Source organism: Pollachius pollachius (assembly GCF_949987615.1).
Source record: "Pollachius pollachius genome assembly, chromosome: 13".
NCBI classification, from domain to species: domain Eukaryota; kingdom Metazoa; phylum Chordata; class Actinopteri; order Gadiformes; family Gadidae; genus Pollachius; species Pollachius pollachius.
The window spans coordinates 19,074,124-19,091,759 of NC_136946.1; the positions used below are offsets into that span (position 1 = coordinate 19,074,124).

At 42.8% G+C, this 17,636-nt stretch overlaps 3 protein-coding genes across 3 annotated transcripts; all 3 read right to left on the reverse strand.

Moving 5' to 3' along the window:
* Positions 1-3,182: 3,182 nt before the first annotated feature.
* On the reverse strand, positions 3,183-9,981 carry LOC307084900 (keratinocyte-associated protein 3-like; the record flags this gene model as incomplete). Its single annotated transcript, XM_079749406.1, has 7 exons — positions 9,886-9,981; positions 8,518-8,714; positions 6,900-6,959; positions 5,934-6,125; positions 4,962-5,102; positions 3,549-3,679; positions 3,183-3,444 (listed from the first exon to the last, which is right to left on the reverse strand). Exons 1-7 carry the CDS (start codon positions 9,911-9,913, stop codon positions 3,183-3,185), a joined length of 1,011 nt encoding a protein of 336 aa, XP_079605532.1. The 5' UTR covers positions 9,914-9,981.
* An 862-nt stretch (positions 9,982-10,843) lies between these two features.
* On the reverse strand, positions 10,844-11,554 carry LOC307084906 (gap junction beta-3 protein-like; the record flags this gene model as incomplete). Its single annotated transcript, XM_079749416.1, has 1 exon — positions 10,844-11,554. The coding sequence occupies one exon, from the start codon at positions 11,552-11,554 to the stop codon at positions 10,844-10,846; it is 711 nt and encodes a 236-aa protein (XP_079605542.1).
* Positions 11,555-14,648: 3,094 nt separating this feature from the next.
* Positions 14,649-15,891, reverse strand: LOC307084905 (gap junction beta-4 protein-like; the record flags this gene model as incomplete). The annotated part of the gene is made up of 2 exons (XM_079749415.1): positions 14,649-14,949; positions 15,356-15,891. The coding sequence occupies 2 exons, from the start codon at positions 15,889-15,891 to the stop codon at positions 14,649-14,651; spliced, it is 837 nt and encodes a 278-aa protein (XP_079605541.1).
* Positions 15,892-17,636: the final 1,745 nt, after the last annotated feature.

Consider the following 17,636-nt stretch of genomic DNA (forward strand, 5'->3'; position numbering starts at 1 on the left):
AGAAGCACCCCCCCCCCAACCCAATCCCCAAGCAATCCAGCCCAGCCTGCCCCCCACCCAAAACCCCTCTGCCCAGCCCCATCTCGTTGCTATGGAAACAGTCACTAATCAATGCATGATGGGTTCTCGTTTCTTTTAGATCTTTTTTTGTAATGTACAAGACAGAGGAAGAAATTATATATATATACATATATATGTATCGGTTTACTTAAGGAAATATTTGGATTTGCGTTTCCGTGCAACATAAGGCAACTTAAGAAAAGGACATGGACAGTTACTGAGGCATGCTATGGTCTCTCGTCCTCCATCTCTCCCTCTCTCTCTTTAGTCCTGCATTCATTTTTTTCATGCTGTCTCTCTCTCCCCCCATCACACTTCTTTTTCACAATACCACCATTCCAGGCAAAGTCCACTGGCAAACACAGGATACAAAATCTGTTGTTTATATTTTTAGTTAGATTTCTTTGCTTCTGGGGAATATGCCAATACATGGCCCAATAGGTGTTTACAATACACACACAATGCTGTTTTATCTTCCAAGGCAAGCCTTTCCTTGCCACTTTTGGATCCATATTTATATGATTATGAATCCAAACGTTTTATTAAAAATAACAAAAAATGTGTGGCATCAATATGGCAGTGGTATGTAGCATAGTTTTCCAAGTGCAGCTCGTAACTGCATTCCCCTTACCCGGGAGAAGATTGGATTTTCCAGCTGAATGATCTTTCAACAAGGAAAAGAGGGCCTGAAGATCCCATTGGAAAGTTTTTAAGGGATGTTGATTAATATTTGAAGTACATTTATTTGTGGTTTTATGTTGCTGTTTTTTTTACTATTATTTGTACTGTTTCATTTTCGTCCTTTTATTTATTTGTTTTGGTTTTCATTATTAGGTTTTGGCATAGATATTTTTCTTTAAGGTGACCATATCTCAGTTCTCTGACAACAGGAAACGATTGACAAAGAGGGAAAGACTGAACTCTTTTTCATTCATGAAATTGTCAAAATGTGGCTGATGTATCACATGTCAGTATTGTTAGAAAGGTGAGGATTTTTTTGGGAGAAAAATGTATCAGGAGATTCCGTAATGCATTTGATCAGTAGCACATATCATTTGAGCTGTGTGTTTGTAAAGTATGGTTGTGTTTAAAATTGTGTGTCTGTGTGTACGCATGTGAATATGCACTGAATGCTCAAGGCTGACTTTTACAGTATTATCATGTTGTATTGTTTCTTGATTTGTAAGTATTTTAAAGTTATTTGAGTGGTAAACTAAATTAGTTGTAACTTCTCACAACTGCATGATCCTCTGACAAAAATGAAGAAGAACAAAGACAAAAAACAGCTACTGCACAGCTGTTTTCTCTTTATAGCTCTGCATTATCTTAAGCACTGTACCAGACACTGAAAACGATAACGTGTTATGCTTTGGGGCAGAGAAAACCACAACCCCACGCTTTCCACTGACAGACAGAACTTGATAAGGGCTCCTACGTCACTTCCCTGTAGCCTTTTTGTAGGCCTGGCATAATAGACCCTTTCCACAGGAGGTGTTTTCCTAGGATTATACAGGTGCACCTTATAACACTCATTGTGGAACTGCTCCTTGCCCCGCGTAGAAGACTTATCCTCACTAGTTTAGTCCTCTACCCGGGCCATGGATCATAGAAGTAGTTGATAATTAGTGTTTTGAGAGACACGTGTTGGTCTTCTGATGGCACCTATTCACCAGCGTCCGGCTGCTGACTAAGGAGTTTAATGAGGCGATTTTATTCAATGTAATAAATGCTATCGTTACCCATTTGCTCTCCGTATGTTGTCGGGTAAAGGTGTTTTCAACCTGCTAGTTGTAGCGACCCGAATAGAAATCGAAGATGCAGATTGTTGTACCGACTCGGACCGGATTGAGCTTCCTGCCAGTTAAACCTTTGCTTTTGAGATCCACGTAGTGTCACTGTCCTCTGCTGGCAGGATTAGGAACAACAGTTCTGCCTTTCGCCTATTTACTGAATATTTTCTATTCTCGCAGCCTCTGGTACCTAGTGTTGGATAACAGCCTTCTTTATCCCTGTACCTTACTTCCTTTCTTCTGTTGCATGAAAACCACACATGAGGATGTCATGGTTGTTCTGTTGGACAAAATATACCTGATGTGTTTCAAAGATAAAACGCGTGGGTGTTTTTTCAAAATGTATTTACTGTACTGTTGACGAGCGAAAAACTGACGAGCAGTTAGTAATAAAATTGTATTTTGATCATTTGTTAGTTAAATAAATGAGTACGCTACATAAAGAAAAATAAATATGAAACAATGGCCGTAGAGGTGTTGTTATTTTTACAGTTAGAAGAAATTCCCATTTCTTAAAATGAAAAAAACAAAAGATAAAAATACTGTGCAAGCATTGCACAGTAAAACGCTTATGCTATAGAAGTTTAAATTTAGCTTGGGTAAAGTGTGCCTGCAGGGGCCAGATGAATGAGGTGAAACGTGACAGTGACGATCTGTGATGCCACTCCCCCTGCTGTCAAGGTTGTGCCACAGTACATTATTAACAAGACGCTGACAGGAGCTGGGTGGCAGCAGTGCACTGTTAAAGGTGCCTCTGATAACCACAACCTGTCAGCCAATCAGAGTGTGAGCACGTGTGTGTATATAACTAGTCAGCCCAGTTCACAGCAACACTCACCTCATTGTGTCTGTGACTAGTCAGTCCTGTCTGGCCACCGCCAACCATATCACATTTTGCACTGTACAAGATAAAATAAAAAGAAGAGAGTCTGTGTAGACAATGCTGAAATGATCAGGAAGAAAAGTTTAGGCGATGTCACAGAAGAAAAGTAGGCGATCATGTTTATTCGGTAATAAATATGAACAAAGACCTCACAATAATACTGTGCGGATAAAAAAAAAACAGTTTTTAACTGAGCAGTCCTTAGTCCATAAAATCGTCCTCATGATTAACAAGGAAAATGAAAAAAACAGCTTATAAGTTTAAAAACACACACACACGCGCGCACACGCACACCTCAAAGTGCGTTGAACTATAAAGTAAACATGTTGACGTGACGCTGACCTTTAGACGTAACTGTCTAAAGGTCAGAGTTCGCACATTTTGAAGACCCACATACTGCGACAGTCAACAAGATACACTGGAACGGCTCCAGGTTGGCCGTCCAGTCGTTACGGACCATGACTCAGTCTCAGGGTGGGGTTCAGGTCCACACGCTGCACCTCTTTTCCACTGCACTTGCACCTATGTGCCATTTTGACAGTTGTTGGAGTGCTCCCAAACTGGCATCTAGAAGAAAAAGAAGCTAGACCCAGAAGCTGGATCGGTCCAGGGTGGCCCTGTCCAGCAGTCGGTGCTGCTCGGGGCCCCTTGGGCACCCCCCGACCCTCCGCTCCTCCGGCCTCGCTCTGCGGGGGGGCCCGCGCTGCCTCTCTGTCGGAGGAAGGCTGCGAAACTGCGGCGCCATATAATTCTGCTGCTGATGCTGTTGTTTGGTTGGTTGTTGTTGTTGTTGTTGTTGTTGTGGTCGCGGTCGCCTCGGAGGCGGGGCATAGCGTGGGGGCGGGGTGTAGCGGGGCGGCGCGGCGGCGGCGGCGGCGGCGGCGGCGGCGGCGGCGGCGGCGGCGGCGGCGGCGGCGGGCAGCTCCTCAGTTCGCACTGCATCAATCTGGAACGCAGGGAGAGGGGAGGGGGCGTACGAGGATGTGAAGGTTGGAATGACAAGCCTACCTTAAGTGTTTCAATAAATAATAGGAAGCCTGCAGTTGGTTGCAAAGTACCCGGGCCGAAGCACCTTCATTACCTAAGTGGCTTTTCAAGGATGACACACACACACACTTTTTTTTCCCAATTTGATTGGTGCAATTTATCTAACAAGGGATAAAAAAAAAAGAATTTGCAGAGACAAACAGAAATGATAATAATAATAATCCATGATGCCCCAGCATACTCGCCCACAAATATCAGGGATATAAAACCCATCCCAACATATTGTGACACTTCACTAGTCCAATACTTTAAAAGGCCAATTTCCACCAGATCCGTCTCAGAAGCGTCAAAGCACTAAAACGTTTTTATTTATTTTTATTGCCGCAGACAATAGAGACCATTCTAGTCATTGTAGGCTATTCGACTGGCTACGGTCGCGGCACGGCACAGAAGCGTCCCCAAATTGGCACTATGTTTAAGATACTTGCCTCTTCTATTTTTGAAGGTTGCTGGTTCGCAGCTGTGTCTCAGAACACTTCTACAGCCAATCAGTTAGCATTGCTCATGAATATTCATGAGCTCACATCGACCCCTATTCAACTCACTAACAGGGTAATATTATACTGTCTATCTATGGTATCAACAGCTAATCAGTGGCACCTTGCTAATGGTTGAATACCACAACAATTATGACATAGGATTTGCTACAGGCTCACAGAATTTGCTACAGGCTCACAGAAACATAGCATTAGTCATTTTAAGCTAAAAGCCTACCTGTTGTCCAACATTATCATGTAGCATAGTCTATGAATATTCATGAGTTTACACTTCCCGCCGATTGATACATTAACGTTACAAGAAGTCAGTCAGGAGATCAGTCAGGAGTCAACGGCTGAAATATGGATGATGTATTGGGGATCCTCGAGGCGGAAAAACAGTGTGTCCTGTCCTGTGATGTCGCTGACCATATCTCAGCCGGAACGTGTCCGGACCGCTTCTAGGGTGGATTGCCGTACGGAACACAGCCGCTTCGCTGCCGTACTGCTTCTGAGACGGATCTGGTGGAAATGGGCCTTAAGTTAACCCTTAAGCAGACCTCATCTCAGACATTGTGCACTGCACCGTCATCGTGACCGTGAGTGAGTTCTACACAAACAGTGCGTGTGAGTTCTACCCACGTGTGTGAGTTCTACACCCACACACTGTGCGTGTGCGCATGTGCACGTGTGTGCGTGCCTCACCACCCGGTGGCGGTCTGCTGGGGGTCCGGGGCAGCAGGTCAGGCCCAGGAAGGAGATGCAGGCGGCGAAGCACTTGGAGCAGAACACCAGCTGGACCAGGCATGTGACGATCAGGGGCACCCAAAGGATGAGGGTGGTGCTCTAGGGTTGGGAGGGACGGAGCAGGACAGCTGTGTGTGGACGCCGCCAGCTACCAACGAGAGCAACACTTTTGGCAGCAGATGATTTTGGTGCCCTTCTGCCAATTTCATGACGCCATCATTAACATGGTGCTGGCCATAGAGCCACCAATGACGTCCACTCACACATGAGGAGATTGTATTTTTGGGTGCATGGGGGATATCCTAACGCGGTGTTCAATTTAACGTTGACCTTTGTTCTAGTGGCCTTAGCGCTTCAGCAACAAGCTTCCTGTTAAATCACCACTGTGTGCTATTCCTCGTTTGAGCCAAATGCCATGGGAACTGGAGCAGAATTGCGGGTTTTACCTACCTGAGGGTAGGTACCTGAAAGTTTTCGTGTTGTCAGTATATGTCTGCAAATCCAAGTGCATACCATTTGAGTCACCATCTTGTTTACTATGAGGTAGCATAGTTTGGATTTGGTCTAGTACTGATTGATCTAGTACTACTTAGGGTATAACTAACCCAGCCTGTGGGGTAGGTTGTAACATTTCACTTGGGTTATGTACTGTTGAATTGTTACAGACTGGAATGTTACAGAAATATAGTTATGGAGTGTAATCATAGCAAAGACTTTCATTTTCCTTGAATGAAAGTCTAAGTAAAAAGTATTTTCAGAAAACGTTATATGTTTGTGCCCCGCTCTCCACTTCATAATGTTAAGAACATTTGATGATTATTTCTAGAACTTAGAATGTAATCATTGTGAAAATTGTGTAAAAAGAAAGACAACTTAAATGTGGTGTGGGTACCAAATAAAGCTATAATTCTTACACGCACACATACTTACGTAGATGCGTGTGGGGTCAAAGGGGCACTCGTTGGTGATGCTGGAATAGCCAATAGCGTCGGGGAAGCGGCAGTGGGTCAGCAGGCTCCGCCCACCATGGACAATGGCTCTCACCACGGAGAGCAGCAGGCCCACGGCCGACGCCGCCCCCATCAGAGACGCCAAGAGGCTGAGGGCAAACAGCGCCCATGTCTGGTAGGGTGGACCACACACACACACACACACACACACACACACACACACACACACACACACACACACTTGAATTATATAATAGTTTGGGTGGTATATTTTATTGACTGAATAGATTTCTGTGGTATTTTTCCTAATCAAATAGTGATTCATTTCCTTAAGATTAATGATAATGAGAGATTATAATAAAAAGATAATGGAAGAAAATGTTTCAGAGGATATGAATCATCAGTGACTGCCAGCCTGAGATCAATGATGTGTCAGCTGTAGACAATACAGCAATAATACCACAATCATATTTTCATCACGCCTTGTGTATCACCGGGCAGGGGAACTAACCGGCTATGGCAGGTTAGACACACTATCAGGTTTTCACCGGAGCCGGCGTCATGAATATAAGCAGTGAAACAATGAACAAAAACTACCTGGGAGGGGCTTTCATTCATTATTCTCAATGTCTTCGCTCTCCAAGACCAAACAACGCAACGGAAAGGAGGAGAAACCATTCCAGCTCTACAGCACGGGCTGGTTTAATATTGTTTTTAGGGATCTACTAGGGATCATATTCCGCTCGAAATGACAGGCTGCACCCAGAGGCATGCTGAGTCTCAAGACATTAGGTGCGTTTCAGATCTTGATTATGTCCTGGTCCTGGCTTCAGCCGTTTTAAAAAGGCAACAGGAAGACCAGAGTCTGCTGTCAAAACCGGTTCTCCGAGGGTTCTGTTTATCATTATAATGACTGAATAAAAATATACATAAATCAAATACCAACCAGCTTCCTGTCGCTCTTGTTTTTCGACAGAATGATCGCTAGAACTCCAACAATGATGGCCTGGAGACGGGGGAAACAGTGTGAAGACACAATACATGTGTGAACAATGAAACCGCATTCATGCTGGGACCCTTTATAACGCAATGAAAATTAAATGAAATGAAAATATGAATAATGTTTCGATTCAGTGTGCTGGCTGAGAACAGGGTCATGGCTTTTGGAAACATTGTAACATTTACCAGAATTTCTTAATGTTGCAGGTAACGACTAGGAGTCCAATTATTTTCAGCTCAGAGTTGAATTTATAATACAAAAACTCTATTTTTTTTATTGTTGGTTAGGACTGATCTTTTTTTGTAAGGGTTTCATAGAAGAAATTGAAATGGCAATTTTGTTCTGCATGAAATATGCAATTCAATATTTTATACAGTTCTAAATATCACATAAATATATTCAAAAGAGCTCTTGACAATGAACAGTAACAGATGTTCCATGCCTTTACTACTTATGAGCTGTGTTAACAGTCCCGGGAGCAAGAAGAATAAGAACAAGATGAGAAGAAGATCAACGAAGACAAGGAGAATAAATGGTATGGTTTTTTGCCAAAGCAATTTCCGAAACATAACGGTTTATATTCCGCAAGAGAAACGGATATCACTCCTTTTGAAGTTCCTCCCTCTCTCATCTCCTGCTGCTAAACCCATGTAACATAAACGGATATCCCTCATTCAGAAGTCCCTCCCTCCATCTTGCCTCACGCTGCTGAAGCCATGGAACTGAAACGGATATCGCTCCAAAAGTCAGGCCTTCTCTCTCACCATGATTGCTAAACAACGTCAAAACCACCCCTTTTTCAATCTGCCTTGTTGGCGAGAGAGAGGGAAGGATTTCAGATAGAGCTATAAACGCTTCTGTTACATGTTTCGGATTCCCTTTTGTCAAATTCCTTTGCCAGGGCTGCAGTGTGTGGTGTGTGGGACTTGGACAGGGTGGTTAGGTGGTTAACATCAGGGAAGAGGTACCGCACACTGTGGGCTCGCAGCACAAGACTGAGGAACAGCTTTTTCCCCAAGAGCTGGAGCCTCCATCACCCCCTCTGGCCCGCCCCTCCCCATCCCCCTAACATAGCACTAAGGACAACTCTCCACCAGGAGCAGTAGCTTCCAACACCCACAACCCTGCCCGCCCCTCCATATAACAGATTGGACTTGATGGGCACAATAGGTACAGGGATTATTTTTCATTCAATATATGTTATTATTCTTTTTAACCATTTCTGTCATTTGGTCTTTGTCATTGTCTTATTGTGTCATTTTGTGTTTTTGTCATTTAGACATTTAAATACTAACTGTTGCTGGAAAGTGCCAAACTGTATTTCGTTGTGTATTACAAAGGAGAAGACACAGTCACGAATTCTTTCCAAACTCCAGAATTGTTTTTGTTCTAATTCTTCTCGCTATGGTGACTGTTAACTGGTCATAGGAAGTAGGTGAACAGAAACTGCAATGCGGTAGACAGGGATAACGTTATAACTCATGACACTCCCTCTGCCTAGCACTGCGGAGACAAAAAGAGCGGGAGCATGCGAGATCACACAAGGCTCATCCAGCAGGCTCACCACAAGCCCGGCACTCAGGGCCATGACGTTGGAGATGGAGTACTCCATGGCGCGGGCCTGCTTGTGGAGGTTGATGTGGCGGAGCACCGCGCCATGCACCAGTGCTCCCAACAGGAAGTTGACGTGGCCGATCAGAATCACGCTCAGGCCCATCCTCATCAGAGCCTTGGGGTCCTCCAGACTGGCACAATGCACGCCTGTCATTGAAAGAAAATACCACCGAAAATAAACCTTGCAGAAACAAGGGGTGAGGAGGAATATGTGGATGAAGGTAGGAAGTGGTAGGGATAAGTCTGAAAGATTATAAAAAAACTAAAACTTGAGTAAAAAAAGAAAGAAAGAAAGTCTACATGACATACATTTTAAATACTAATGTTTGTGGAGGAGTTGATAACTACAGCCTATAGCTTTTGGTTTTTCTGACGCATGCAATATATCTGTAGGCATTTGCTAAAAAAGTGTGGGATAAAAATGAATGAGTTTATTTTAAAAGGTGCAGTTTATATCATTTGCTGGCATCTAACAGAACAGACAAAATATTAATGTAATGCAATACTCTTGGGTATTTCTTATCAGTGTGTAATCCCATGAAAGTAAGAATCTTTGTGAATCTGTGTTTTGTCTCACTCACACACACACACACACAGCTGATCTGTCTTTTTTTTGTTTATCGATCGGAATCCGAGAGGCAGGTCAAATCCACAGCCTAGATGTCATCGAAATGAATGATTAACCTGGTCTTTAGGTCGATGTCCTGCGCTGCTGTGCATTTACAATGTTGTAAGCCTACTACAGAATGAGTAGTCGTAATGGTTCGGAATGTGTTACCTTTGTTATATTGGTGTCATCTTCATATCTAATCATATAGCATACGATATTCACACAGGTGATCATTTTAAAAGTTTGTAAAATTAAAATACTTTAAAAAAAAGGTAGATGGGTGATTGTTTTATAAATAACAAAAGGTGATCTCTCTTTAATTCAAACGTTACTACAAATAATGTATTGTAATTAAATGCGTTTTCTAGAGATAAGACTCACCTGATGTCTACAAAATACCAATTGAATAGGGCATTATTCATATGGAAGCACAAGGTTATTAACACTCGAAGTCCTTGAAGACAATTGCATCCACGACACTTTCAAAACTAGGCCAATAGTGAAACAAATCAAAATAAATACCAAAATTGTATCCATCGTATGTTGGAACACGAAACATGTTATCCCTTGACATTTATAAACAAGAAGTTTAAGTTCGTCTATCAAATCCATGTTTATCAAGCCCGCGTGTACCCAACGATCCACCCAAAACAAATGACCGCTCCTTCCCGATAAGAACCAATATGTGATTAATGTATAGGCTCTTACCTTTCACCGCCATCCCGTTGGGTTTCATCCGTCCGTCATATAATAAGGCTGTGGTTTCTCACGACTTTTGCTGTATAAAGAAGACAACAAGTGTAGCCTCTGAGCGAACAGTCGGCGTCATAACAAGGCCAGGTGCGTCTGTTTACTAAATGGCGCTCCTCCCATTTGATCTTACCAGCGCTGAGGTAAGGATGCCAATGTCACTCAGGTCGAATAATATAAAGAAAGCATACATAAAACACCTTAAGCCTAGAGGTCTAGCTGCTTTAATTCGTTCGTAAGTATTTTTAATTAATCTTAAAGAGATAAGCTGAAGAAATGGGGAAAGGTGTATGTATCATGACAACCCAATGCATAGGCCTGATAAACATTACTATATTATGACGAAATTTGGGAAGAGGCAACCTAAGAAGAGGGCTGGATCATTTCTTGAGCGATTCTTTGATGCTGAATACAGTCAAACAGTGAGAGAAGACGTTGATGTAACCCTGTTGTCTTTTAGCTTTTCTATTTCGCCACCTAGCGGACGTTATTATCCTACAAATAAAGACATCCATATCTCTGGCGGGTCACCGAGGCTATAAACGGCACTACAGTGAGGTGTTGATATTCAAAACATAACAATTTATGTTTGTTTTTATTTTCAGCTTGAAGATTACAGTGAATATAAATCGGATTTTTGAGCATTGAAGTGGCCAGGGCTGACATAACACACATTAAATCAATGCACCTTGTTTTAATTGTATTCCTTTAAAACAGTGCCTTTAGTTTAAATTAGAATACCAGAACATGGAATACAGTTATTCATAGACCATGCCACATACATACTGTACGTAGCCTATATTCTAAAGTGATTTGACAATTGAAATAACGAAATCTTGACACTGTAAAAGACAATCACCAGTAGGCGTATGTAGGCCATATAGGTCTTCTCATCAAAACCTTTTTTTTTTTTTTTTTACATCAAATCCTTATTATCAGAAATTATCCTCTTCGAAGCCGTGCGGACTGTACCTTGGCGCTTCATCGCCAACAGGCGCACGGTGATCAAATAGAATATCTCGCACAGGTTCAGGACCACGCACACCATGGACGCGGCCACCATGAAGTAGGTGAACACTGTCTTCTCGGTGGGTCTGGCCACGTAGCAGTCCACCACGTTGGGACAGGGCCTGACGCCGCACTTGACGCGCCTGGGGAGCTTGAAGCTGTCGTACATGAGGTGGAGGAGGTAGAGGAACCCCAGCTCGATGGCCGTCTTGAAGAAGAGGCTCAACAGGTAGGTCCACCACAGCCCCCCGTGCTTCTGTCCCGTGTTGTCATAGAGACGCGCCTGCTCGCCGTGCTTGATGCGGTATTTACGCTCGCGCTCCTCGCGGTACGCCACGTGCAGAACCACCAAGAAGGACGGGCACGTGACGAAGATGAGCTGAAGGGACCAAAGGCGGATGTGGGAGACCGGGAAGAAGTGGTTGTAGCAGACATTTTTGCAGCCGGGCTGCCGGGTGTCGCAGTCAAAGTTGGCCTGGTCGTCGCTCCACACGCGCTCTGCCGCCACGACGAACACCATCACCCGGAAGACGAAGACGATCGACAGCCAGATGCGCCCGAAGATGGTTGAGTACTTGTTGGCCCCACTGAGCAGACCCTCAAGGCTCTTCCAATCCATGCTTATAGAGCCTGGAAGTGTTCCTTTTTAGTTGTAAGTAAGGGTGGGTAGGCTACTTAAGTTTTTTTCTTTTTCTGCTGTCTTGGAAACCTTTGAGGAGTTATAATCAATAAACAACAATGAGGAGAGAGAATGAAAGATATCTTGTAAAAACACGATTAAACTTGTTATTACATTTACACTGTATATTTAGACTGTTACAAACAATGGAAAAAACAAAACACATTAAAGATACACTAATTACTCACTTATCAATTGTAATTTTATTTTGTACGTGTTTCAACAAACAGTGAGTGGCTAACTCGTTTAGCCCAGCTTTTGTTTTTCAAAAAGTGCTTTTAAGAAGGTTGGGTTAGGCCAGGGGTCGGCAACCCTAGGCACGCGTGCCACCACTGGCACGGGGCAGCATAATCATTGGCACACTTAAAAAACAAAACAAAAAAAAAACTTTTTTTATTTTTCTTTTATTATTATTATTTCAAAAAATCACAGCACAATGCGGCAGCATAATCATTACCACCGATTTTTTTTGCACTTTTTTATTCTGTTTTGGGCATTTCCTCCCAGTGCAAATATGTTTAAATTAGTTACAGAAACCATTGTTCTGAAATGGGATCAATTAATCGTTTTTAAACCTATGTTGTGAGTAATAGAGAAGAAAATATTTAAAATATTGTTGCAAGTGGCCTTTATGCATCGCCTTCACATGGTTTTGCAAAGCTGTACATGTCGTAAAGATATTGATGTGGATGGTTCCAACATTCTCATATATTCTCGTTTTTTACATTTCTCATAGTGCAAATATGTTTTTGAATGAGTTTCTGAAAATGGTGTTTTAAGATGGGACATATGTAATTATAATTTGTAAGCCCATGTTGCAAATATAACAACCAAAAAAACATTTAAAATGTTGATGCATGGTTGTGGACTATATGGAAATAGTACAATTCCAGGTCTTCTGGAAATGTTTTTGGTCGCTGTGTCATAATTCAGCTTAATTTTTAATATATTGTTGCTTAAGGCACACTCATTAACGAGAAAATGTAAAACTGCCACTGCAAGTTGAAAAGGTTGCTGACCCCTGGGTTAGGCTCATAGTTAAACAAGATACATTGGTGAGACAGGCCTATAGCACACAAGACAACAACATTATATCTGAAATAACCTACTCAAAGCAGAAGAATACATTAACTTTACCTTCAGACTGCAGGACCTACGCTTGGCCCATGGTGTTCTGACTCCTATCTAAGAGGGTCCACTTTAGTTCCAGTTAGCTGAAAGGTAATTTGAATCACTCCGCGTCTCCAATTGGACTGGTCCCAGTAGTGCAGGGAGCACTTGGCCCCAGTCTGTAGAAGGTGTGTCCAGTGTGTCTTGGATCAATTCCAACTCTTCCCTATACTAATGGGTCTTGTTAAATGTTCTCTAGGTGCTTGTTTCAATCTATTTCTGTTTCTCTCCCTCAGTCTGCTGATTCTACAACAATCACTTGAATGAAAAACAGTTATTACTCACTGATACTGAAATATGAATACTAAGAAAATCTGCTATTAATCTTTTACTGATATGTGAATATATAACATGGTTAAGATCTGCTAATACAAACACTGAAATTTGTTGAATGAATGAGAAATGTGGTTCAACAAAAGATACAAACTATGAGGCTGCATGATTTTGTTTTTTGGGCATCTGCACAACAGAATACATTGGTAGCAGTGTTTTGAACAGTTTTAGGGATTGATTAGGGCTACAGCTTGTATCATCATGCTCTCATTCCCTTGCAGGCGATACCTTATCAGCTCCATTAGGAATGGTCAATATTAATCTATTCCTATTGTGCAATGCTTTTTGATAAGTTGACAATACAAAGGGCCACCACCTAACATGTGTTTGATCAAGAGTCCTGATACTGGGCACAGAAATGCGATATGAAGTTAGTTTCGTCCATGAGTAATGTCCAGTCAGCGCCATTGCTCTTGAGTGCAAGTGTATTGCTTTAACGCCAAATGATGTCTGTAATTTCTTTATCAACTTGAGATACTGATTGAAAACTTTGAAAGAGAAGGGCGTCTCAGAATGTAGGATGCACTTGATTAACCTGTAGTATTAACCTAAAAAATAACCCTAACCCTAACCCTAACCCTTAAAAGGAGTGGTCACTCAGTGTTGCAGGTGCAGAAATCTCCATCAGTATACTTTCAGACATTGCTAGATACCCAGGATTTCCTTTGAATTTGGTAGGGCAACTTTCTAAAAGGTTGCGCCCTGGTCATGGAATAAACTAAATGACACTAAATCCCTGGTCATGGAATACACAGAACACACTAAAGCTTAATTATCTTGTAGTATGGATCTGTTGTCCGTTGTTCATTTATCCTTAGTTGTTCCTTGTCTTTTTTTCTAGCTGCTCTATTGTACATTTTGTAGATTTCTACTTGTACTGGTCTGCTATCTTGGCCAGGTCTTGAAAAATAGATTTGAATCATAAGGGACCTTCTAGTTAAATAAAGAAAAGAAAAAAAAGGAAAAAAGATGTAAAGATGTCCCACATGTCAACAGTATATGAAAAAAATGTCAGTGCACTTCCTTAGAATAATACACATTTCTAACGTATGACTTTATGGCCAGCCCTCTTGTTTTCATTAAAATAATCACAGTTTCAGCTGTAGGTTGATCAAGAATCTGCTTTTATTTGAAACGTTTTTATTGTGCAACCATAATCAGGTATGTTACAGAAATAGGTCAAATAAATAATACAAGCATCAAATTAGCTAATATGAAAACATAGTTGGATAAAATTGGGAGATCTACTGTACTTATCGAAAACAGGTATTGTAAACCCTTTTTTGGAAAAGTTGTTTTGTTCAACTTTTCCAAAACCAAAGAGCCACCATTGAAAAGTGACTTATGATTGCTAGTAATACGATTTGTTTTCTTCATATTGCAATTGATTTCAGTAAACGTGCACATTGCCAAGTTGCCAGGCTAACAAAATATGTACTGTATGAGAAAAAACATTATCCTCTCTAACATGACCCTTCCATCGTCTATTCAAACTTTTTTGGTTTAATTAATTTTTACAATTGTATGTTGTTCAAGAGATGGCCAGACTGTATGCTGGTGCAGAACTCTCCGGAGTTGTTGGACCTTTACCATCCACCATCCTCATCTTCTCTGATGTGAGAGGCTCTTTGTAGACGGAGTTAACACTTCTGGTCTGGGGAATTTTGGCCATGACGCTGAAGTTGCCGTTTTGTCGACCGGAGTGCTGTTGTTCACTACAGCACTCCCAGAACCTCTTCCCACACAGATAAAAGACCTCGCAAATAGTGAGCAGAATGCACACAAAGCTGGTCACCACCATGAACACGGTAAAGACCTTCTTCTCTGTAGGTCTGTAGGGCAACACAGAAAGGTCAGGTTACAAGGATGAGTAGGTTTGGTGATAGGTTCAGATCCAAACACACGTACACAACTGCACCACTGGTACAGATAGGGACCATTTACAATATAGTTAAAAGACAATACTATAAGACTTAAACGCCTTTCCTAATATAGGACACTTACACTACTATGAGATAATAACATTAACATCCAGCCATATTGTAATAGGATATCATAATGGAATAGCACTGTGTTTTAAAAACAATCCTTGGGGACCACCTGAATATTTTCCCCCTTATTCAGCACTCATAGTCATGGGTTTCTCAAACCATTGAAGGAGAGTTGCAAAAATTAGGCACTTGGGTTTTGAAGACAAAAGTGACAGAAAAGTGTCTCAAAAGAGGAACTATGGCTCACCTGGCGATGTAGCAGTCCACCACGTTGGGACACGGGGATTCATTGCATTTGACAAGCGGCGGGAAGAAGGGGGCTTCGTAAATGTAGAAGAGCAGGAAGACAAACACGGCCTCCACCAGCATCTTGAACAGCAAGCTGAGGAAGTAGGTCCACCACAGACCTCCGCGCTTCTTTCCCGTGTTGTCGTAGAGCGGCTTGCAGTCCTCGCCATACTTCAGCCGGTGTTTGCGCTCGCGCTCCTCCCGGTAGGCCACATGCAGCACGACCAGCAATGATGGGCATGTGACGAAGATGAGCTGCAGAGCCCAGAGGCGGGTGTGGGAGATGGGGAAGAAGTTGTCGTAGCAGACATTGTGGCAGCCGGGCTGCCTCGTGTTGCAGTCGAAATCCTTCTGGTCGTCGCCCCACACCTTCTCAGCAGCTACAACGAAAACCATGAGCCTGAAGATGAACACCACGGAGAGCCATATGCGGCCGAAGACGGTGGAGTACTTGTTGACCCCGTTCAGGAGGCCCTGGAGAAAGGCCCAATTCATGATGTGCCTTTCAGTATGGTCTACTTCAGTCGGTCAACCCTCAACCCTTTTCTTGGACCACTGTGATCCGTTCCCCTGACTTCTTTGACCAACTCGAGAAACGCTGCACTGTGAACTTCAGCTGTGGAAGTTGGTAGTGCAATGCATATTACTGCCAACCTCTTGGCCCAAGCCCAAGGGGAGGGCAGATTAATAGAGAACAGTGAACAGAAGCATAACTTCAGTACTTCTCCTTAACTGATTGGAATGGTGACCAAGTGCTTACGCACCTGGCAGCCAAACGCGGGGAGCAGTGAAGCTATTTACTCACTATTAAGTGAGACACTTTTAAACAAAGCCATTTCAACACTTTTATTATGAATACTTTTTTATTATGAAGGCATCTTGGCAGGGTAATATGTAGGTATGTAGGTATTGGGGTTCAACAATCTAACAGATATCAATTATATCACTTTTTTAATATCTTTAAGAAAATGGATATAAAATTGCCTACATGCTATTTTTTTTTTGTGAAGTTAAATATATGTTTAAGTGAGAATCCAGCCAACGGATAACTTTTATAATATGATTAAGACAACTGTCAGGACAACTGTCAGGTAAGAGAGGAAAAGCGCAGATCACATGATAATACAAACAAAGGAAATAGAATTAGACTGAGGGCAACTGAAGGCCAGCAATGGGATAGCCGCTTCGCATACCCCCCGCACACAAGCACACGCACACACACACACACACACACACACACACACACACACACACACACACAAGCTTTATCAGTGGCTAGTTTTTAATTTCTAAATATATTCACGGTAAAGGTCCCATGGCATGCTACTTTATGGATGCCTTAATATAGATATTAGTGGGCCCCTAACATAGTATTTGAAGACATTCCTGAAATCCAGACGTGGTGCAGAAAACAGCCACAACGAGCCAGTCGCACATTGAGCTTTCCCCAAACGCGCCGTTTCGGTGTCTGTAGCTTTAATGCAAATGAGGAGGAGAGGGGCGGGTCAATGAGGAGGGTGGGGGTGTGGCCCTGAGCAGCTTGCGGCCAAGGTACCATGCGCTCTGTTAACAGTGGATGCATCGCAATGGCGAGGCGCACAAACCCTTTGGCCGTGTTCTTTAAATATTCTAGAACACTCCGGGTGCTCCGGCGGGTGTCCTGGAGCTCTATATCTAAATAATATCATATTATACATAGATATCTATATCATATAATAATATTATCACGGCCAAAAGCTGTGTGCGCCTCCAGACGATATTATAAATCTCAAACGACTGCGTCAGGTTCTCCAACGTCTCTGGTTCCTCCACTTCCACATCAATCTGAAGTAGACTGAACCTTGACATTGAGGAGAAAGGGATTGTTGCCCCGCGTTTGTCTCCCGCCGGTGCCTTCCGCTGCCTGCTGCCGAGGCACCACCCGCCTCGGAAGCGGGCAGCGTGCCTTGCGGCGATGGTGCCTCGCGGCGGCGGGCAGCAGGCTGCGGGGTTCCGGTGGGAGACAATCGCAGGCAAAAATCCCTTGCTCCTTCATTTCGCGGTTCATGCACTTCAGGGAGGCAAAGCCAAAGTTTCATTCCCCCAATTCCTTCTCAACTATGGCTGAGATAACCCCCACTACGAGTCTCGAGAAATACCAGAGATGTCAGAGAACCCAACGTTTTATGCGCCATAACGTCAACAGCAGAACGGTTATCCAAATAACAAAGAAGTGTACTACAGTCTTAGCTCATTGTCTC